The sequence below is a fragment of the Lontra canadensis genome, unplaced genomic scaffold (assembly GCF_010015895.1).
Source record: "Lontra canadensis isolate GAN:19392208 unplaced genomic scaffold, GSC_riverotter_1.0 scaffold98, whole genome shotgun sequence".
Classification (NCBI taxonomy): domain Eukaryota; kingdom Metazoa; phylum Chordata; class Mammalia; order Carnivora; family Mustelidae; genus Lontra; species Lontra canadensis.
Window position 1 is genome coordinate 3,651,204 of NW_022631092.1, and position 22,784 is coordinate 3,673,987.

The window sequence follows — 22,784 nt, forward strand, 5'->3', positions numbered from 1 at the left end:
GAACCACACTGCTGACGCCAGCAGTCCGTCCCGATGGTCGGCAGGGAGCGGAGGGCTTCGCTGACCTGCTGGGATACCTGTCCTCAAGGCCTTGACAGGGAAGTGGGTATCGGTGGCTTTTACAGGAAGGGAATGTGAGAGGAGCGAAAGTCCAAGCCCGAGGCCAGAGAGCAAAGCAGAAAGTGGGAGAGAGACACCTTGCTCAGGGCTCAAGATCTCGGTGCCCAACTCAGCAGCCAGCCCAAACAGCTTGTCAACTTCTCTTCCCTTGAATGTCTTCCTCCTGAAGCACTTCCTCTTCTGTACCAGCAGGTGTATCAGGACAATGATGCAAGCTTGTAAAGGCCGGGAGGAAAGGTTAGCATCATTCCGAGTGGACCCTTGTGAGCTATCGTCACCACCACCCCCGGACCCGGGGGTACTACAGGATGCGAGGTGAAGACCACCTCCAGAGTCTCTTAGACATAACATTTGGGGAAAGTGGGGACATCCACTCAGGCCCTGGCAATGGCCTGGATCCCCAAGGGGGTAAAGAGAGGATAATCCTGTTTAGAATCCGTGGAAGGATCTGGGGAGGAGGAGCAGAAAGCAGGACCTGCTTCCCGTCACCACATTCTAGGTAGTGAGCACCTGCCAAGAGCAGAGGGTAAGTGTTCCTGAGGAAAGAGAAGGAAAGAGAACAGGAGATGCTGGCTAATGCCACGGCCGGGGCTGACCCCAGCTTCAAGGCCTGCTCCTGACCGCGGCCACAGAGGCCAGGGGCCGAGGTGGACAGAAAGCAACTCAAACCCATTACTACACAGGATCCGTATTCAACCGAGCCTCGCCCCACAGAGAGACAGTGTGCAGCGGGCCCATCAGAGACAGGGTTTGGAGGAGCTGAGAAGGAACTCCTCTGTCCCTGGGCGAGCTCCCCAAAGCCGCTTCAGACTAAACCTGCTTCTGCCTCTCGCACATGCAATTCTACCCTCAGCGGACCCAGGCGTCCCCTGTCTTCTCTCCAGGTGGGGAGTAAGAAACGGGTTCCACCTCTCACGCAAGGCCAAGTGGCCACCATTCAGCCGGCACTGCAACCGTCATGCTGCCGCTCCCAACAGAGATGGCTACCACCCCAAGAAACAACGAAAAGTAGAGAACCGTCAGTTGCCTCACCGTGCAGAGCGCGGCCCAGAGCCAGCGGGTTTGGATCTTGCTGTAGGCTGCGCCCCGCCAAGGGGCCATTCAGCGGAGCCAAGAGTTTGCAAATGCGTTAGTGACTTAGGAACGGGGCTATGGAGAGTCCTAGGGAAGGGCAAGGAAGAGACCACCTGCGGCCCTCTCCCCATCAAGAACAAAGGGGAGTCACTTGGTGGGCTGGAACTGTGGAGAGGATTCACATTTTTTTCCCCTTCTGGCCAAGGGGCGGGGGGGATGGAGGCAAAAATGGTCCCTCGCAGTCTTCACTGCACAAAGGAGAGATGACACAGGACAGCCAAGTCCAGGGGACCTAAGGCTCTGCTCCCCATCAAGTTCATGTGTGTGTCCTGCACAAGACAACTGTTCACACTTGACACAGGAGGCCTCAGGGTAAGCGGAGAAGTGAAGGTACACAGGAGAAAGCTCTAGAAGCAACTCAACATTCAAGTCAAGGAAACGAACTCCAGAAAAGTAGGGGTTGGCCTCTGCTCTCCTTCCAACCCCGTGCAGGGTCCAGAGCCCAGCATCGGGGCGTCCTGTGTACAGTGACAAGGGACCGTGGTCAGCCTGCGGAGCCCGGGGCTTGAAGCTTGGGGCACAATCATTAGGGGCTCACTGAGCACCTTACAAACATCATGGCCTCACCGTGTCCATTTGCGGAAGGTACCACTAAGGCTCCGTTTTCCTTCAAGGGCATCCCGGAATGGACGGCCTGGCTGAGAAGATATCCCCCCAGTTCTGGCTCCCACTGTCCAGGAGCCCCCACTCTGCCCCCACCAATAAGCTCTTCTGGAGCGGCACAAAGTCTCTACCAACCACACACACAACCCAAAGTCCACTGATCCCAGGATGGGAGGAAAGGTCAAGGGACGGGCGGGCGTCACACATAAAGGTCAGACAACAAAATGGACAAGCGCAGGAACTTCGTCTCTGGCTTCAGAACTGGCACCGGTGAGTGAGTCTCCCAAGAAATGATCCCTGGGATGAGCATGTTTGGGGCAGAAACTGGTCTGGCCATGTCCAGACCCCAGGTAGGAGATGGATGCCATCAACGGTGCTGGTTTCTGCCCTTATTTGCATGTTTCCAAAAGGAACAAGGACAGACTCTGTGACCCTCTTGGCTGCCACTCAACTCTGGGTTTCCTAACTCCTCCTCCCCCTCCCCTCAGTTCTCATTGAGGCAGGTCCCCTCATTCCTGCAAGGCTCAAATAAATGCAGGGAGGGGGCACCTGGAAACACAGGCAGGTCAGTGCTGGGTCTGGCAACTCCTGCGCCCCACGCTGGGGCACCGTGCCCTCGGTCCTCTGGCTGGCACGTAAGGACTGAGGACCCCGAAGAGCTCCTATTTTACCCCAGCTGAGATGCGGATTCATGGATGTTGGGGAAGGATGTGGAAGAGGAGCAAAAATCAATCACAGAACATCCAATACTGGTGTTTGGGAAGGTGGAACTCAGGGCTAATACGAGGGCTCCAGGATGGGCTCTGGGCTTACCCGGGGGGCTCAGGAGAGGGAGCAGCAGACAAATTTGGCTGAGTGACCCCGCAGGGCCACCCGAAAGGCGAGGAAGACTGTGGAGGATGGGGGACATGCACGCACCCCTCTCTCCCCTACACAGCCAGAGCTGATGGCCACAGCCCCTTCCAGTGGACGTGGGTAGAAAGGCCCTACAGGGCAGGGGACCCTCTGAAGTGGCCCTGCTTCCACCCCTTCCATCTTCAAAGTGCATTATCAGTGCAAGAAGTAGGGCTGGATTTCAGGGGGGTCCAACTCTGAGAAAGGGCTGTGCCAACCAGCTCCCCCGATCTCCTCCTGCTTCCCCCTTGGCCGCCCCCAGCCCATTTCATGCTAAGACCAGAACTCTTGCTGAATCTCATAAGGGGCAGGCCTGTGTGTGTTCAGTTCAGCTCTGCACAGCGGCACGGTGCTGTCCTGACTCTGGCCCTCTGCGTCCAGATCCAGAAGCGTCCGCTCGGCGGGGGGCAGCGGCCCCGCCTGGAATGGGAGCAAGGCCGGAAGTCCAGGCCGTTCCTCCACAGTGCTGCTGCTGCTAGCAAAGCAGGAGTCCAGGTTGCTGGGTGTTTCCGTGCTGGAGCTGTTGGCTGGGGAGGCGCTACGGGCGTGGCTGGGGGACACAAACCACCAAGGGTCCAGCCGTTGCCGGTTGGCAGAAGGACGTGGCCGAGGCAGAAACTCCAGGGTCTTGGGTCTCTCCAAGGTGGAGTCCTGCTGTGTGTTCCAGCGCCTTGGGGTTGGGGGAAAGACCACATTGGGGTCAGGGAGACGGGGGAATTCACCTGGGTCTCGGCTGGGGCTGGGGGTTTTCAACATTCCTGGTCAAAGAGACAAAGGGAGAAGCATCAGATGACAACACCACATTCCTGGGCCAGCTAGACACCACTCCCTCCCCACAGCCGCCATATCCTTAGTCACCTGGACCAACCCGAGTCACAGATAGTTAATGAGCACCAATGACCTGCCAGGCAGTGTGCTGGGAGGCACTGGGGATACAGTAGTGAAGCAGAAGGCCGTGATCACTGTATCTGATTAGAACAGTAATCATGGGACATAAGGAGGTGACATCTGTAATGAAACAGCTTAAGGCAGAACTATGCCCCACGGACCACCCTCTGTGGGCAAATAAAGCTTCAGTGTAACACAGCCATGTCTACTTCTCGCTCTCCCACTACAGCAGCAGCGTTGAGTAGTTACAACAAACACCACGGGACCCATAAAGCCTCAAATATTTACTCTCTCGCCCTTTACCAAGAAAGTTCGCTGACCCTGACTTAAGGTCTGCTTATTCCCAGTTGATTCAGTGAATAAACACGTGAGGCAGGAACAAATCAAGGTAACCAAACTCTACAGATGCGGCATAAGGTCTCTCCCCAAAGAGGACACACATCTGCACAGCAAAAAAAATCTAAAGAGGGGAGGGGGCAAGCGGAAGGGAAAATAACTGTCGTTTACACTCAAGTATCACTCAAATCTCAGTCACCATCTCGTCTTCTGCAGGGTGAGGGGGGTTTCAGAGTCAGATTCAGGTCCCCAAAGGGGCAGGGGCTGCTGGTGGGAACGATGTGAAATTAGGATGGCCAGGTAGCTCGGTGTCAGATGGAGGAGAGAGGCACACGCCGGGCCCAGCGGTTCACCGGGATCCCTGTCCGCGTCGGGGGAGTCAGCCATGAGTAAGGGATGACCGATGCAGGGTAGGTCGCCCAGGAGGAAGCTTGCCTGTGAGCACGACTGCACCAGCGCAGTAATGGCAGGCCGGAGCCCAGTCACGTGGCACCAGATGCCCCTCCTGGGGCAACACGCCATTCCTTCTGGGAACTTCCGTCTCCCCTTCTGGGAACAAGCAGAGCTAGGCTCCCGCCCCACCCGTACCCTGCAAGCACCACACGGTGCACTCCAAGACCCAGGGCCTGAATATCTCCCGGAGCCCCGGGTCTGATCCTGCCTAGAACCTTTCTGTCTCTCCTGCACTGAGGCACAGGACAGAGAGAGGGCAGCCGGCCGGGCCACCTCCCCAGCGGAGGGCAGCATGTCCTGGTGAGCGGAGTCAGAGGAGGAAGGACATTCACTCCAATACTGCCACTCTTGGAGGGGGGGCAGGGCAGAGAGGCAGGAAAGAGGAAAGAGGAGGAGGGCAGGGCTCACCTGCTCCAGGGCTGGGGCTCAGCCCATTGCTGGAGGGGCTCCTGCTGGCGAGGAGAGCCGCTGGCTTGAGGGCCCCGTCGGAAGGAGTCCGCCGGTGGCCACTGGGCTGCGCGGGGGCCGTGAGGGTGACGTGGGTGGGAGTCAGGGACTGCTTCGGGTCCCGCTTGAAGCGCTCCACACGGACGTTGACCAGGGGGTTGCGGGTGCACGGGCTCAGGGGCGGGGCCTCGGCCGGACTGACGGGCATCTCGTACACCACGATCTCGTCGCTGTCAGAGCGCAGCAGGGAGCGGGTGGAGTTGCACTCCGAGATGGACGAGAGCGACAGCAGCGTCAGGGAGGCGGAGGGGTCTCCCAGCAGCAGCACGGGCTCCTCCTTCTTGAAGAGCTTCCGGGAGGGGGGGCTGGTGCTGCGACGGGGCCGGCTGGCCCTTTGGAAAAGACCCTCGCGCCTCTTCTTCTCCTCCCGGGCTGGGGGCTCAGGCTCCTCCGGGGGAAGCAGCTGGTACTTGCCGGCTTCCAGCAGGTCGAACCCCAAGCCCGTGGCTGCGAGAACAGCCCCACAGCCGAGCAGGGCCACCTCACAACGGCGGTGGTGGCCGCCGCCCCGCTTGAGGCTGTTGGTGGGCGTCAGCTGCGGGGTACTGGTGGCAGAATTGACCGGGGTGGGCTCCTCGTGGACTGCGTCACTGGAGGGGCCCTCTCCGTCCTCTCCACGAGGGAATGGGATACAGAGGTAGGACTGGTTGGGTGGATGCTGTAGACGACCCTCCCCGCTTCGGGGGCCTTCGCTGTCCTCATCCTCTGTGCGGACGAGAGGAAGGGAGGGGACACGGGACATGGAGATGAAGCAGCGAGAGAATCCTGTCCTTCTACCACCCCTGCCTCCTGGCGGAGCGTCAGGAATGCGAAGGTTGAAGAGTCTAAGGAACCCGGCATGGACCCCCAGGGCTTTAGCCCTCCACGCTCAACCGTGACCAACCGGAGGAAATCACTCTCCACTCCACAGCCTCCTTTCCTGTTTTCTGAAGAGGAAATCTGCCACTTTTCTACTCCTTTCATAGGGACCCTCAACACAAGAGGTAGAGTGTGAGTGTCCTAGAATAGTGGGTAGAAGAGAAACATTCCTTTTTTTGCACCTTAAAATTGGAAGAGACCTTGAATTTCTGGGATGGCCTAGAGACCGGTCCTTAGACCAGTGTCCTGCAATGGACCAGAATGCCCTCCACGGTGAAAGTGCATCTACTCTATGAACTGACCCACTGCGACCTTGGAAGTCTCCAGAGAGAACAGCACCTGCTGTCTGAGCGACAGCCTGGAGGAGACCTTACCCAGTCAGCAATCCCAAGCAACTGGAAAGCTTCCCTGGAGAAAGACCACAGTGTCCCCCGCCACCATCTCCTGGTTTGCAGACTCCCCATATTAAGATACAAAGGGAAGCGACCCAGCAAAGGGAAGTGCCTGATTCAAGGCCTCACCCTCTGCACCGCCCTAAGGAGACTATACCTGGCTCCCTGGGATGGGAGGCCGCGGGCAGGCCCCAGGGCAGCAGGAGGAAGAAACTGTGACTGGGGAAGGTTCAACGAAACGGGAGTAGAGCGAGCAAAGAGGGAAGGAGGTGGGGCCCGGGAGTCGGGGAAAGAGGAGACCCCCATGAAGGGGCACCAGGGGTCCTCAGACAGTCCCAGAAGCTTGACCAAAATTCCCCGGAGGGAACAGGGAGGGTCCGGACAAGGGCAGTGCTCACCCATCTCCATAAGGCTGGTGAACCCTGGCAGCGCTGGGCTGCTCCTCGGGCCCTTCCCCAGGTTGGGGGCACTGGACGACCACTGTTTGTAACCATCTACCAGGGACTTGAGGCTGACGGGAGGAAACGAGGAAACTGTGAGAACCGGTTACTTCCCTTACTCTACCCTCACCTCCACGGGCCTGCGCAAATGTCTCTCCCTAGGAGCCTATTAATTCCACCAAAGCCCACGAGCCTTGGCGTAGAGGCAACAAACCCCGAGTCCCCTCGCATCGCAAACAGAGGTACACATGCTCTCGGAAAAGAAAAGCAGGGCTGTGAACCCACCCCTCCACATGCTGCCAGGGAGCAGGGGAAAGGTCTAGCAGGCAGGCTGGCAAGAGGGCAGAAGAACGCGGACTGCCCAGCACTGGCCCGGGTCTTGCCCGAGCCCATCTTCCGAAAGAGGCCATCGCTCCGGGACACTGTCTACAGCACAGTGCTGACATCAGGGGACACTGCGATGCCAGGCAAGCCCCGGCAGGGGAGCCGGCACACATGGACAGGCCATCCTGCTCCACTCAGGCCGTTTCTCCACTCCCTCCCGGCGTACGGCATGCTCAGGCAACGGTCACAGCCACTTTTAAAAAACAAAAACCAGCCAACAAAGCTGCACCAACCCAGTGCACTTTGGGACGGACCTATGTGCAGAGTACATAATGCTGCACTGGAGCCCCTGGTTTGTCTGGGAATGGAGAGGAAAAGGGCAGGAGCTCTCTTTCAGATCCCCGCGAAGAGCTCACACCTGCAAGCCAGTAACTCGGGGGACCATGAGGGGGGACCCCTCCGGCCCCCTCATATGATGGGGGAATCAGAGGCCCAGAAGCACTGGTCTTTTCTCTAACAGACAATAAAAAGGGAAGGCTGAGGAAATCTGTGGGTTATCGTTACCTTGGAAATACCAGGATAATAATCAGAGGTGGCTCTCATTTTAGGATCAGAAAAAGCTACTCAGATTAAGCCCACTCTTCCCAGTCCTTCCTGAGGGAGAGAGAAGGACCAATGTTTCCCCTCATTTCGGATGTTTCAAGTGTTATCAGAAATACCAATGAATTCAAGTACATTCAGCCACCAGTGGTTTCCACTAAAATACACAGAGATAAGCGTGCTACTCAACCCACAGCCTGGGACTTCTAACTGACAATCTTCTAGTATCTTCTGGGTTCAGGGGGATCCGGATTAGCAAAGTCAAAGCCAGTGCTAAAGATGACAAACAGCCTTGTGTCATCCCCCTATAACTAAGGGTGCCGGAAGAATCCCAACCACAGGCGCGGTCAGGGAAGGGAGGAAAGGGAGAGTCAGACCAACACAGGAAGATCCCAGGGTGCACAGGGGTACTGCTTTAAAGGAAAAAAAGTCAGCACAGCCTTGGCAATAATGAGGCTCGATTCTACGGGGTGTGCCGTGAGAACGAGGAAATGGAAGGGGAACTATTACGAACACACTTGATGGAAGGGTGGAGATGAGACTCACCCCAGGTGGAAATGTGGAGATTCTGATGGGGTACTTAAACCATTAGCTTTCTCACGTCTCTGAGGGGATCTTCAATGAATAAAGAAAATCAGTAGTAGGCGACAGTGGGTACATCCAACTCAGTCTCTCCCACATGGGAGCCCTCGAGGCTGGACTCAAATCATGTGGCTAGCCGCCCTCCTCGTGCCCACTCAGCACAGCCCACACCATGCGGGAACCTTAACGAGGTGGCCGTGTTCAAGCTCCCACGGGTCCAGGACCTCCCAATCTGTGGGGCAAAGGTCCCTGAGGCGCCACAGCGTAACTGCAGAGACAGCATGAAGCCACATACCCAAGCTGTCTATGAGCAAGTATATGTTTCCTATAAGATATATACTATTTTTTTTAAAAGGATGGAGATGCAGATTCACTTAACATTACTGAATTCAATATAGCTTCTTGCTGTTACATATTTTCTTCCGTTGATAGGGACTAAAATTAGAAATACTGTCATACAGAGGCTCTCAAAAATTTCTGACATTTGACTTGAGAATGAACGGAATATACGTGATTTCTTAACTAGGAATTGAGAATCAATTATAAGTCATATTTTGAACTGTTTTAACAGTTTTGAAGACAAATCTATGTAAGGGAGAAGAAATGCCAAAATAAATATTTTGGAATGTGAAATAAAGTGAATTTACCAGCAAGACCAAAAAAAAATATATCTATAAATGAAACAGAACTATAGAAACTACTGGGATCCACAGCTAACCTTGGAAATCTTGTCAGGAATCAAACAAAAGTCAGAAATATCAAGGGATTCAGGGTCTGAGTTTCTCAGACCCACCACAACCCTACTGGACCCCAGGGCTCAAGCACAATCAGACTGTGGAGCTCTTGCCCCTATAGAACCAACCGCATTAGAACAATTTACCATTCCTAGAGGGCTCAGGCACTGAACTCTCAGCTTAGGCAGTTTACCCTACATACCTAAATTTTCCTTCCTGTCTGCCTGCCTTAGTTCCCTCCCTCCCTCCCTCCTTCCCTCCCTTCCCTTTGCCTATTCCAAGGCATCTAGTGATTTCTAAAGCCTGGCTTCAAAGAGTCAATTCTTTATGCACCAAACTGACATTTTCGCCTTCAGCTCAGATCTGACAGGAGAAAACAGACGTTGGACCTGAGATGGTCTAGTAGTCAAAGGAATACCAGAGCCAGGGCCAGGGCAAGGCACAAGCTCAGGAAAGTCACTGCAAAGGGAGAAGGGGGTTGCTGCTGCTTCTCACTCAGAAAAGTCAAGAAACGGGATTCTAGGTTTTAACATCAAGAATAAGAACCATAAACCACGACGCTCATTCTTCAGCAGCGACATGGAAACGGCACAAGAGGCGTGCAACAGCATAGCCGTATTTACGCAGGCTCACCAGGAGCCAGCGAATCCTGCCTGCATGTCCCAAAGAGGAACTTATTTAATCCTTGTCTCTGCTCCACTGGTAGGTGCCGACGGAACCCCGTTTTACAGACGGGAAGACATGAGGCCACTGGGCGAGGCACGGTGGGGACGGGACGGCCTGGGGTCAGCAGGTGCGCTCGCTGCTGCGGACTGCACCACGAGGCACGGCCTCCGAGAAGCCAGGACCTGAGCGATTCTAACCCATAAGGCTCAGGAAGACCAGCACGTCTAAGACGCAAAGCCAGGTCTCGTGCTTTGCCCAGAGCAGCTGCTCACACACTCAGTGTGGCTAGGAGGTGGGACTTAAAAGAAGTTCTGGGGGCCCGAGATGTCATGAGCACTGGGTGTTACAGGAGACTGATGAATCACTGAACTCTACCTCTGAAACTGTTAATTAATTGAATTTAAATAAATTAAAAAAAAAGTTCTGGGGGTGCCTGGGTGGCTTGGTGGGTTAAAGCCTCTGCCTTCGGCTCAGGTCATGATCCCAGGGTCCTGGGATCAAATCCTGCATCCGGCTGTCTGCTCAGCAAGGAGCCTGCTTCCCATCCTCTCTCTATCTCTGCCTGCCTCTCTGCCTACTTGTGCTCTCTCTCTCTGTGTCAAGTAAATAAATAAAATCTTAAAAAAAAAAAAAAAGTTCTGGTGGCCTTGGTGTTACATCTGAGTGCACAGACGGCCAGCGCTGGGTTATTCTGACCGCCTTTGCTTTGGGATAAGCCTCCAAGTTAAGAGGGTCCCGTAAGCCCTGCCCTTCCTTCTCTTTGCTCTGCACGGGTGTTTGAAGGGGAAGAGCCAACACCGGCAGGGCTCGGCAGACTCGAACAGGAGGGCTGACTCCCGTCCACCACCTGTGTTTGTGAGTCTTACTGAAAGAACACAGGCGCGCTCCTTCAGTTACATGTCGCCCGTGGTCTGCGCCTGCTTTGGCACCGCAACAAAGCAGCGGAGGAGCTGGAAAAGAGAAGACAGGACCCGCAAAGCCTAAAATAATTACCATACACAGAAGTATGCTGAGCCCCTTCCTAGGGGAGGTCCAGGGAGCGAGGATATTGGAAAACCACTGCAAAGATCCACAGGCTTGTCATTTCTCAGAAAGCAATGAAACCCACAACAATGAGAAAGTATTTCACTTCATAGTTCTAAAAGGCAGCACCCGTCTTTAAGTGGAAGGAGTCGCCTCCTTCTGGTTCTTACCCTTCATCTCCAGAGGCAAGCTCCTTCTGACCAAGCGTGCTTGGCCCCCACGTCCGTCCTTTCTTCTTGGGGGCCCTCTTCTCCTCCTCCTCCCCTTCCTCTCTCAGGATGACTGAGTTCCGGCCCCAGGTTTTGCTGCTTTCACCCGGTGTCACTGTGAATAACAAAAGTTGGATGGGACCTGGAAAAAAAGATAAACAGGGACCCCCCAAAACTAGCCTCTACCTCACCAGATAGACACAGACACACACACACATATGGAGTTGCAGGGGAGAAGTCAAAAACTCTGTGCCCAAGTGGAGCCTTCGAGTCCTCAGGCACCCGTCACCGAGCGCTCTCAAAGCACCCAACACGGGAAACTTCCCCGATTCTCCCAAGTCCGAGGCAAAGCTGGTGCTTAGGCCAGCCGGACACTGGAGTTCCAAACAGATCTGGCTTACGGAACTTGTTTTGTTCCAGTGGAACTGGAGTCGGGGTAGGTAGGGAAGGAGGTAGGTAGGAAGGGAAAAAAAGGTAAGGGTGAAAGGGAAGACTCAGAGGTGCAGAGAAGAATTTTGGTAAGAAAGGAAGACAATGAGGAGGTCAAGGCTGTGAAGCAGGAAGTCAGGAGTTGGAGGAGAAGAGGACGGAACGGCCTAGAGAATTATATAAAATAAAGGTAAGAGAGGAGGAACGTTATTCTAACATTACTGCCTTACAGCAGAAGTTCAAACCCAAATGCCTCAGAGACTAGGCTTGTATCTTAAATGAGCAGATGGCTCCAGACACCAAAAAAACAGGAGTTGAGGAGACTGAGGTAAAATACAGAGCATATGGAAGTCACCATTGCTTCCAGCCAACGGTGGCCACATGAAAAAAGGGAAGCCACAGATATGAACGGGTTTTTCAAGGAGAGCCAGCCAGAGCTTGTCTTTTGTTTGTTTTTAAATGAAATCTCTATCTTTAAGTTAGGGAAACAACTCCATTCATACACACAGGCGTGTGTGGAAATTCTTTTTAATAAACACTAAAATTGTAAAAATTTTAAAATTTTTTGTAAATTTTGTAAAATTTTAAGAATATAATTGGTCCAGACTTGACCTATCACGAAGTATGTGGCAAGTTTCCTTAGGACCTACACTTTGAAAACACCCTTCCCTTGGGGAGCATGAAAGATAACAAAAAACAATGATGCCCTGAATATGGCAGAGAGCATACAAGGTCCCCAGGCCAGGGTACCAACCAGCCCAGGCCAGGTCCCAGGCTACCTATAGCACATGCCAGTTTCCGAATTGCTCTGTAGTTCACGAAAGATCCCATCAATGCCGACAAACCCCTCTGCTGGTCTCTAAGAGGAAAAGTAGGGAAGGGAGCAGTATAAAGCTAATGGAGAGAGACAAGAAGGAGGGCTAAGGGTTTGCGTACATATGTGCATGTATATACACATTGCCGAGGAGAGGTGGCAGAAGTTATGGATGGAGCAAGCCTGGGCCAGTCGGTGGCTGGACAGAGCAGGGGACAGAGGCCCCTGGTGTGTTCTGGCCCCAACTAATTTGGGAAACAGTCTCACACTGGATGGCCCGAAGGCGAGGAATGACGGTGGGGCTCGCGGGAGGACTGGAGCGGCTGCTGACGAGACTCTTCCTTTTATCCATGGTGGGGGAGGCCTGAACCGTGAACTTGTGCTGGAAATCTGCTTGGGGAAAGACAGACATGCGTGCGTGTTAGAATTTTCCATAATCCAGTTCCTATGAGAAAAGTGACACTTCCCAGCGGGCTGGAGGGACAGGCCCCGGTTTCCTAAGAAGCAACTTGTTCGCCTGGGAAACGCTTTCTCCCAGAAGATGGCAGGACAACAGGCTGAACGTATGAGAAGGAAAATTCACTCTCCAAGTCAAGCTCATCTATAGCTCGGGTAGGTGTAGCAACTACAGATTTATAAAGTTCTCTTAAGATCATGAGACTTGCTGATCAATCTAGGAAATCTAACTTAAAATTTGGTTTCTTACAAACGATGAGGACAGGCCCCCTTCTCTCGGGGACCAAGGCAGGGAGCCAGAAGCTTCTCACTAAGGGCAGGCAGAGTAGAGTAATAAGGACTCATCCTTGGTGGGTGATTAATGGTCCAAACTGTGGTGTTTTCCAAAGGCAGTTATGGTACGGCATAAAGAAGGGAAACATTACAGCCCTGGTTTTCTAAGTCCCAGTGTCCTCATCTATCAAGAGGTATAATAAACAGACAAGTGTCTGCACCGGGGTCCCCTGAGTAGATGCGATCTCCCTGAAGGTGGGAACTACTGCTTCCCTCCGAGCTTCCCCAGCACACAGCAGCAGCCACCACACACGACACGCTCCAGAGGGGCTCACAGACTGTGCTGCCGGCCAGGAAAATGTGCAACGAGAACACTAGGAGACATGTCCCACAAATCCAGCCACGGGATTGCACTGGATGAATTCCCGTGCTTGCACTGAAGCCATCACCCCGGGGCTTAAAATCCTCCACTGTGTCCCGGTGATGCTATTTTCCCTCGGTTTCCTCCCACCTCTACTGAGCTTGCTTCCCAGGACCTTGTAGACGTAGAATACAACAAACCCACATTGAGCACCGCCTCCCTCCATGGGTCCATTACAGCCCACAAAGATTCTAACTCATGGTTTTGTGTTGATTTGCATTTTCTCAAGGCTGAACATAGTACAGATGTACCTCTCCTCACCCAAAGTGCTTCTGAAAGGTTGTGTGCAACTCAAATTCCTACCCGAGAATCCTACTCTCCACTGCGGCCAGAGAACTGGTTATTCAAAGAAACCCTGAGAGGAGTTATTCTGCAGAGCCCTGAGTCCTCTACGGGAGCCACCAGGCTGCTGGCTGTCTGGACCGTGCCCGTCAGGTCTGCCCGCGACCCGTCTGTCCTCCCTTCGGTCTGTTTAGTCACACTCAGAAACTCCCCCGGTGTGGACCAGCTTGGCCGCGGGCCAGTCTCCCCCCAGATGGCCAGCCCACTTCGAGCCCACCCCGATCTGAGACCCAGAGCGTCCTGCCTCGCGGAGCTGGGTCCCCAGCTCCCCGCAGGGCCCCGGCCACTGACCGGAAGGGAGGCTGATGCGGTTCCCGTCCTTGAGCTTCAGCCGGCTCTTCCGGAACTTGCCCTTGCGCTTCTTCACGCGGGGCTTCTCCTGGCACAGCTGGTGGATGATGATGTTGAGCTCCCGCTCCAGGATGTCGATCTCCCGCTCGGCCAGCTCCTGCTCTCGGCGCCGCAGCAGCTCCTCCTGGGTCTTCTGCTGGAGCGCGGCCCGCGTCAGCTCCTCCTCCCAGGTGCGCAGCTCCTGCAGGGGCAGAAGCACGGCAGAGAAGGGGGGGTGCCCCGGGTTGGAGGGGAGGCTGAGGGCCCTCGAGGGCCGGTGCCTCCATACTCCAGGTCCCAGACAGGGCGCGGGTCTCCCAGGTGGCTGGTAAAGGAATCCCTGACCGCCCCAGGAGCTGGATGCCCAGGAAGGGCAGGCTCAGCCCAGCCACCTGTGGACATAGCCATGGCAGCCCTGGAGACGGGGGCTGAGGGTTCCTACATTACTGATTAAAATTGCCTGTGACTGGAAAAACATGGGCGTTTGGATAGAAAATATTATCATGTACTTAAATTTTACAGACTTGGTTGTACTTTCATTTTTTCCCATTCTATAAAGGATGGTTTTTAAACCAAATGTGACTTAAACTGTGCCCACTATAAATGAATCAGCCTCCAGGTATCACCTAATAGTCAAATAAAAATGTATTTCCAGAGTGATTGCTCAAAAGGCAGTGAGGCGTGTCTTCTGCACCTCTGTTCAGTTGGTGAGTGACTCCACGGAGGCATGTGGTTTGCACTCTCATCTTGAAGGAAAACGCTGTGCTCTGGAAGGATTGCGGCAGCACAGCAAAGAGAAGAGAAAACATTTCCCAGTCTTTGCCAGGCGCCTGCTCTGGTACCACTGCTGTATTAGATGGGCAGAACCTGCTCTCATCTACGGGATGGTGTGGGTTGTAGCCCCTTCCTTTGAGGGAACTCAGACCCCAGTCCAGAGACAAATCCATCATCGCTATATCTGGAAACGGTAAGTTGAGACAAGCTGGGAATAAGCTGACTCATGAGAAACCAGGACACTTACGGAATACTGGCCGACGGCACCCTAAGACCCCAGCCTCTCAAACATGGAGAGTGTCCTCCTTCTTGTGAAGCACCCGTCCGGGATCAGCCTCCTCGTATGCAAATCACCTCACTGCACACAGTGACTTAAGAGGCATCTCCCCAGAGAGAAAGCTCATTATCCATCCTTCACCCTCACTTGCCCCACTAGGAATCTTCCCATGGACAGGCATCAGGGCACCGTGGTTAAGAGCAAGGACTCTGGAACAAACTGCCCGAATCGTGGCCCGGGGTGAGTTACCGCGGGCCTTATAAGTACCATGGAGTTAACTGCACTGACATCACAGTTGTTTACATAAGACAATTATTATCTTATTACGTGAGATTTTATAAGGATTCCTATAAATCGCTTTACAACAGAGCACAGCACATAGTACGTGCTCTCCGAATGCTGGCTGCTACGAGAATTGGTTTGGCTTCTCCTAATAACTACCCGTGACAAAATCCAACTTCCATTTTTCGTACTGGCGGGTACCCTTATAATTTCATCAACCGAAAGCAAGAAAACCATGAATCAAGTGACTGGACAACCTCAAGAGGCAGCAGCACGAGGTTCTTCTACTTGGAACAGCACTAGTAACAGGAGCACCTCCTCTTCTTTTTCTTTTTTCAAGATTTCATTTATTTATTCATTTGAAAGAGAGAGAACATGAGTAGGGGGACGGGGAGAGGGACAAGCAGACTCCCTGCTGAGTGGGGGGGCTCACTGTGGGGCTCCGTCCTCCTGAAACCATGACCTGAGGCAAAGTCAGATGCTTAACTGACTGAGCCACCCGGGGGCCAGAGGAATGGCCTTTTTCAATCATTCAGTCAGTGCTGGTCCCTTCCCCCCACCCAGGGCCCAAAAAGCTGTCATGAGCTCAGTCCATTCCCCTGTGGAACGCTCATTGACTTGCCAAGTAGTACCAGGTTGAGGAGTGCTATGTGCCATAAAAAGAGGTTTATCTCTTCAAATGAGCTTCAGAAATGATTTTTAAGTCATTTGTTGAGGCAGACAATGATGAAGAGAGAAGATGAGGAGAGAAGATGGCTTTGGAATCAGATGACCCAGGAGGAAGATTGTGCTTCCCCGCTTACTGGCTGTGTGACTGCAGACAAGTCACTGACCCTTTGCCCTGGACGAGAGAGACAGTGACAGCTGCCTACATGCTGGGGGGCAGGAGCCACGAGACTGCAGGATAAAAAGGATGAAAGGTTCTTCCATCATCACGTCTTTCAAGGGAAAGAACTGAGAAGCCATAAAAATGTACATAATTTCAGCTCCTCTATCATGTTGCTTCCCAAATGCCCCGAGTGGACAACGAGGAGGGAAAAAAGAAATTCACCAAGAGACACGTGGCCATTGCTTGTGTCCCTGGCTGTAGCCCTTAGATCCAGCCCAGCCGGAGCAGCAGTCCCACCCTCGTGGACGCGGACCGCTCCTCAGACACCGGGGGCCCAGAGAGGAGCCATGTAAGAAATGGCCACCAAAACGAATGGCAGATCTCTAGTAAGCTAAGAATATCTGAGCTCCTCAGTGAGTTCAGGCTTTAGCCTTTTTCATAAAAACACACAAAACATCCTATCATTTCAGAACCATAGTATTTTCAGCCCATCTTTTGTTTCTGACTCTGACACCAAAGACAGTGTCAGGATGTGCTGATGACTGTGTTCAGTGTTGAAGCGTCCCTATCTCCAGGTAACCCCCACTCTGGAAGTCCACTATGGAACCTAGAAAGGATTCTAGAACCCTCTCCGATTTCCTGCTGGTGCCTGCCCAGTGGTGCTCTTCCTCTGGTTTGGACAGTGGAATAGATACTCCACGTGGAGAACTTTGGGCTCATGACGCCCAGCTTGTTCCTGCCCAATCCCAGAAAGAAAGGAAACGTCTCTACCACTTCAGGACACACCTGAGACCCAGAGAACTCCTTCTATGTAACGTTGGGAAGAAAAGGTGCTGTTACCTCAGTTTAAGCAGGAAGGTACTTGTGTCAGAATCAGTCCAGAGGCCCCAGCGGAGAAGGCCCAGTGGGGAAGGCCCACTTGATTCAACGCGTGCCTTTTTTCTTGTTTTATTTACCTTTTCTTTGGCCCTGAGTTGGTCAAACATCTCCTGAATCTCATGTTTCCAGTCATCCTGCAGGCAGTGGAAGGAGTCCTTGGGCATTTCAAAGAAGCCAGACTCCTCTATGGTAGTTAGCTGGTCCAGGATATTTGTGAAAGATGGTCGTGAATGAGGGTCAGGATTCCAGCAATCTGTGTGGAGCACGGGAGCAGACAGAAAGCACCAATGGACAGAGACAGGAGTAAGACAGAATATTACGTGACCTTATTTACCAGGAAACTGTCTCACAATGTTCCTTCCAGAAACAGAAACATGGGGATTTCAGCAACCACACACAGGGCTGGGGAAAGCAAGCTGCCCACGCTCATGACCAGAGTGAACGTGGAAACAGATGCAGCAGTTCTGCCCCCAACTGATTCTGCCTGCCGACTTAGCATCAGAAAAGCAAGTCCAAGGGGTTTGCTGGCGCAAGGCTCAACAACCAGGACTTACCACGTTCCTACACAATTCCAGTCCTGACAGTGGTAACTGGACTTTGGACCTCAGTTTCCCACCAATAAATGAGCCAGCCTTCCCCACGTCACTGGGATGATGATGAGGCAAAGATAAAAAGAACTGGACTGGGTGTTGGGATCGGTGAACGCTACATCTTCTCAGCTCACACACTAGCTAACAGAGTGTACTTTGTCTCTCTCAGCTTTGGATTTCTCGCTCAGGGAATTACAGGGTTGGACCAGGTGACTCCTAGAGTTCTCTTCTCGGACGTTCTTCGTTTCTAGATGTAATATACTTGGAGATCTTAAAGACAGAGCTGTCATGTCTTCTCATTTTGTATTAGATAATAAAATACTGAATTGCTGGGTAGTGGGTTTTAGTTACTGAGTGGAGTTCTGCAGTCCCTGGGGATGGACAGAGGCGCACCCGTGACATCAACACAGCAGGTGCCCACATCACCTGAAAATGGCTCTTCCAACCACCCATGGGATTCCTCCCTGACTGACTTGTACTTCCTCTCCTCTCTGTGTGATGGACCCGGCCGAATCGTCCAACATCTACCCAAGCACTGCTCTAGTTTTGTTCTAGTCAGCAGTCACTTACCTTCCATGAGTTTGGCAAAGGGTTCTGGGCACGTAGAAGGAATGGGAAGGGCGAGCTTGTTCATGGCGACTCCGTAAGCCACAGCTAAGCCGTCGATTCCTCGGAAGGGCACCTCGCCGGTCAAGAGCTCCCAAAGCAGCACCCCGTAGCTGAGGAGAGGAAGAAGACAGAAGCCATCTCAGACTGCCACAGATGCGATCTCACCGACAGAGCTCACGAGGCCTTTCCGAGCTAGCCACACTCTCCCTGGCACGGAGGGAGACCAGCAGAGCAGATGCACTAATGGGACACAGACAGGAGACCAGGAGGCCTGCCTTCTAGAAGCAAAAGCCCTGGAGTCAGGCACACTTAGTTTCAAAGTCTTTTTCCTCAAACTCCTCATCTACAAAGTGCAAATCACAACTCCATTCTCACAAGGAGGCCGTGAGAGTCTCTGAGCCACTCGGAGGGTTTAAATCAGCACTCGCCGGCCGTACTCTTCTGTCGTTACTACTGCTGATGTAATACTCTGGAAGAAGAGGCCGCATCCCAAGAATACATTTTTTTCCTATTTTAAGAAAACTTCAGCTTTCGTCACAGTAACCTTTTTTCAGTTTTAGAAACGTGGAGAGTTGACCACCTACGACAGATTTTCCTCCTGTCACAGGATCCTTTAAATGACCCCTAGGATGGATAGATCCCTGCCCCGATCAGTTAACTGAGACCGTGTGTAATTCAAAGGGGAAAATCACACAAGGGCAGCCTACATGGGAAGAGCAGAACAGGGCGTCAGCCATGAGGACCTCAGTTTCCTCCCGACCTTTCAAATCCACATGAAGAATTTTCCTTTCACATGTCCTGTGAGTCAGAGAATGGGGAGAACAAAGCTTAGAATAATTATTCTATGAATTCACAATCTGAACAAGGAAAACTCATGTAGTATTTAATTCTTCCAGAAACAGCGATTCTCCCAGGACAAGCAACCATAAGGCCACGGACAGTTTGAACAGTGGTTCTCCTTGTATTTTCAGCACAAATCTCAAATTTCGAAAAATACTCATCAGTAGTTTCCAACTAACAGAGTCATGTTATTTTATTTTACTTTACAAGATTTGACTTACTTATCTGACAGTGAGAGAGAGAGCACAAGCAGGGGGAGCAGCAGGCAGAGGGAGAGGGAGAAGCAGGCTCTTGCTGAGCAGAGAGCCCAATGTGGGGTGTGGTCCCAGGACTCTGGGATCATGACCTGAGCCGAAGGCAGATGCTTAACCGACTAAGCCACCCAGGTGCCCCAAAGTGAAGTTATTTTAAAGCAAAACATGGCTCAGTTGATGGAGCTGATGACTCTTGATGTCAGGGTCATGAGTTCCAAGTCCCATGCTGGGCACAGAGATTACTTAATTTAAAAAAAAGTAGGCCCAGTACCTATTTCATCATGGTACTTTGGATGCAGGAGGAGCTACGACATTTATAACACCATCTTGAATCTCTACTACGAACCTGCAAGATAAATATTATAGCCATTCTGCAGATGACAAAAGCAAGTTTCAGATAAGTTTAGGGCCTACACAGAGTAAGTCATGATGGACCCTGGACCAAGTCTCAGTTCCTTCTCTCTAGATCCCCAGCTACCATTTTTCTGCTTGATAAACTCTGTCTTTCAAGATCAAATTCAAATGTACCACCATGCATTCATTTCACACATCTACTAAAGATTTACTATGCATCAAGGTCAAGGCTGGGCACTGGGATGCTGGATACAGATCTTGTCCACAAAGAGGCCAGTGAGAGGAACAGAAAAAATGTCAATTAGAACACAGAGATGAGTCACAAGAGAGATACCATGAGTGCACAAAGAGCAGATGGGCTCCTGGCCAGACCCGAATGGGGGCAGGAGACAGCTGAACCTTGACTGTTAGATAAGGAAAGACAGAGATCCGGAAACAGGGGTCAGCAATGCACAGGGCATGCCTTGCCCTCAAAGAATCCCAAATGGCCTGGTCTGGCTCCTAAGAAGAGCAGCAGGCCAGTCACTGCCCCAGAGGATCCCAGCACACGGCCCGCCAGGTAGCCTGGCCAGTCTCCTGGGACAATGGCTTTCCCTCGGTGAGTCCTCCAAACACCACCACTTTCTCCACGTATCTCAACCACCAAAAAAAGCCTGATAGACAGTTGCAGGTCTTATCTTGACGGGGAGCTGGGTTTTACTCTGAGGCCGATGGCAACCACGCTGGGCACTTAAGGAAGCCTTCCCTGACATTCGCAGGTGTTACTTAACCCTTGTGCGGGCAGCCGTGTACAGCAGTTACCTGTCTGCCAGTCTATGGGCTCTTCCAGGGCAGGGACAGTAGTTTAATCTCTGCATTCAGAGGGCCGCGGACACAGCAGGCGCTCACACAGTAAAGGACTTGAGGGGTGGGTGTGGGGAAAAGCACATGGTGGGACAGGCCAGCAGGCTGCACTGCGTACCTGGGAGTCAGCCGTGGATACAAAGAACTGTGCTGTTATTCTTCCTGCCGAACCGTTACTGTGACTCGTCCAGACGGCGGTGGTGCTGGGCAGCCGCTACCGAGGGACTCGGAACCCTCAGCGCTGCGGACAAGACTCTGAGCTCACGGTGACAATCATCTCCAGCTGTCTGCTCCTGGCATTCCTGCCAACCTCCGCTCTGGGCAATTAAAACCCTAAGTCCCCCAGAACCCCTCTCCTCTATCAAGGCTAAGATGACGGGTATCGGAGCCCTAACTACCTGCAAAGACAGTAGAGTATTTCAAAGATGTAAACAGGTGTCCTCTTTCTGTCTTCTTTATGTCCTTGCACGGGCTCTGGGACGGTTTCCATGGAGCTGTCCCAGGCCCCCTGGAAGAGGGAGAAGCCAGGGACTCCTCCCCTCTCGGTTTCAAGGACGGTAGCTCTGCTCTCACTTGGCTTCTTTGTTCTTCTGCATTTTGCTCCACGTGAAAGGCCCCACAACTAAGAGGAGCTGGTTGAACGCTGCTCAGGAAAGATTCGGACAGACTTGAGTCAATGTCTGCTTTACCACTCACAGCCTTGTGGCCCTGGGAAAGGAAGTTCCTCAGTTCTCCCCACCTGTGCAACAAAGACAGCACTTCCCACCTCACAGAATAGTGGCAAGGGATAAATAACACGACTACTACTTCTCCAGAAGCTTCTACGTAAGGCTAGTGAACGCTGTATGTTTCCCCTTGGGAAGGGCCGGAAACAAGAAGGCCTCGGGTGGGATTCAGGGAAAGTCCGCAGTGTTGGCCGAGAGCCTGAGGGACACCAGCATTCAGGCAAGAAGCCTTTCTGGGAATGAGTGAACAGTAAGTCCTCCTCTGCCAATGCTCCTCTATTTCTGTAACCGAAGGTGGTAACAGAAGAGAAGCCTTGGCGTTCCTTTGGCAGGAATACAGTCCAAGCAAGGAACTAACGAATTACACGTTGGAGGGGTCTGAGCCCCGGGGAGAGGGGGCCAGAACAAGTCCACATGATTTACCTCAGGTCTGACCTATGCTGAAGCCCTCCCAGAGTTGACAGAAGGTCAAGAGGCCCTTTCAAGACCACATCTAAGCAGCCTGGAAGTACCAGCTCAGCTGAAACTCTGCCCCAGCCCCTCCCCTTGCAGAGCCGCCAGCCCCCACAGTGCTGTCAGCAGTTTCCCAGGAGTCCTTGCAAACTTGCCCCAAACCCTGGGGAATGCACCCCATGTCGATAATTAACCACCTCCGGGGGTATGGAAATCCTTACCATCACATGGTGGGGTCACAGGTCAGCAAGGGGTGTTCTATGTTTTCAAAGTGAGGAAAAGCATCAGAGTGGATAGCGGCCGGCCGAAGGCACAGCAAACCCACGCCTGAGCTGGACTGGGATGAGCTTTCTTATTAACCGACCTCGTCTCTAAGACACACACCCTGAAAGGAGAAGGTGTTCCTCAAACAGGCTTCTGCACTTGGTAATCAGCTGTGACCCCATATTCCAGAAACCACACTGTTCAATAATCTTTCACACAGGGGCCCCTGGGTCATCCAGTTGGTTAAGCATCTGACTCCTGATTCTGGCTCCTGAGATGGAGCCCCAAGTTGGGCTCCACGCTCAGCACAGAGTCTGCTGGAGACTCTCTCTCCCTCTCCCTCTGCCCTCCTCCTCTTCCCTCCACTTTCTCTTTCTCTGTGTCAAATAAATAAACCAACCTTTAAAAAAATATCTTGGGCAGGGCGCCTGGGTGGCTCAGTGGGTTAAGCATCTGCCTTTAGCTCAGGTCATGGGCTCAGGGTCCTGGGATCCAGCCCCACATCAGCCTCTCCACTCAGTGGGAAACCTGCTTCCCTCTCCCCGCCCCCACCTGCCTCTCTGCCTACTTATGATCTCTGTCTGTCAAATAAATAAATAAAATCTTTAAAAAAAACAATTATCTTGGGCAAAGTTAGTTGAACGACCACATGAGAAAGCACTCTGTAAATTGTAAAGTAACATAAAACTATTCTTGTTAACTAGACCTCATTCAAAATGATGATTTATTAATATATACGTGAATATATTGACACAATAAATATTTACTGATATGGTAATATGCTCATGCTATATTGTATTCCAAAAGCAGTTTATGAAACAGAAAGATCCCATTTTAAGGGATGGGCATATAAGCATGTAAACAGAAATAAAGGTACCAAAATGTTAATAGAGGTTATCTTTAGAAGTGGGTAAAGGGTGATTTCTTTTTCCCTTTTTTTTTAATCCACATTTTCTAATTTTCTTCGATGATGAACATACAAA

The 22,784-nt window shown here is 52.4% G+C and overlaps 1 protein-coding gene across 3 annotated transcripts in view; it reads right to left on the reverse strand.

Annotated features, from left to right (window-relative positions):
* Positions 1-2,474: 2,474 nt before the first annotated feature.
* Positions 2,475-22,784, reverse strand: part of MAP3K9 (mitogen-activated protein kinase kinase kinase 9) — a 68,537-nt gene continuing 48,227 nt past the window's right edge. For 2 of the 3 annotated variants that reach the window (XM_032837265.1, XM_032837267.1), the window contains exons 4-12: positions 18,030-18,178; positions 16,947-17,122; positions 13,790-14,030; positions 12,274-12,396; positions 10,725-10,878; positions 8,096-8,164; positions 6,584-6,696; positions 4,837-5,640; positions 2,475-3,509 (exon numbers count right to left, since the gene is read on the reverse strand). In XM_032837265.1, the coding sequence (XP_032693156.1) occupies positions 3,025-3,509; positions 4,837-5,640; positions 6,584-6,696; positions 8,096-8,164; positions 10,725-10,878; positions 12,274-12,396; positions 13,790-14,030; positions 16,947-17,122; positions 18,030-18,178 (2,314 nt within the window). In that variant the 3' untranslated portion in view covers positions 2,475-3,024. The remainder of the gene's footprint in view (positions 3,510-4,836; positions 5,641-6,583; positions 6,697-8,095; positions 8,165-10,724; positions 10,879-12,273; positions 12,397-13,789; positions 14,031-16,946; positions 17,123-18,029; positions 18,179-22,784) is intronic. The other variant, XM_032837266.1, reaches the window with a different exon arrangement.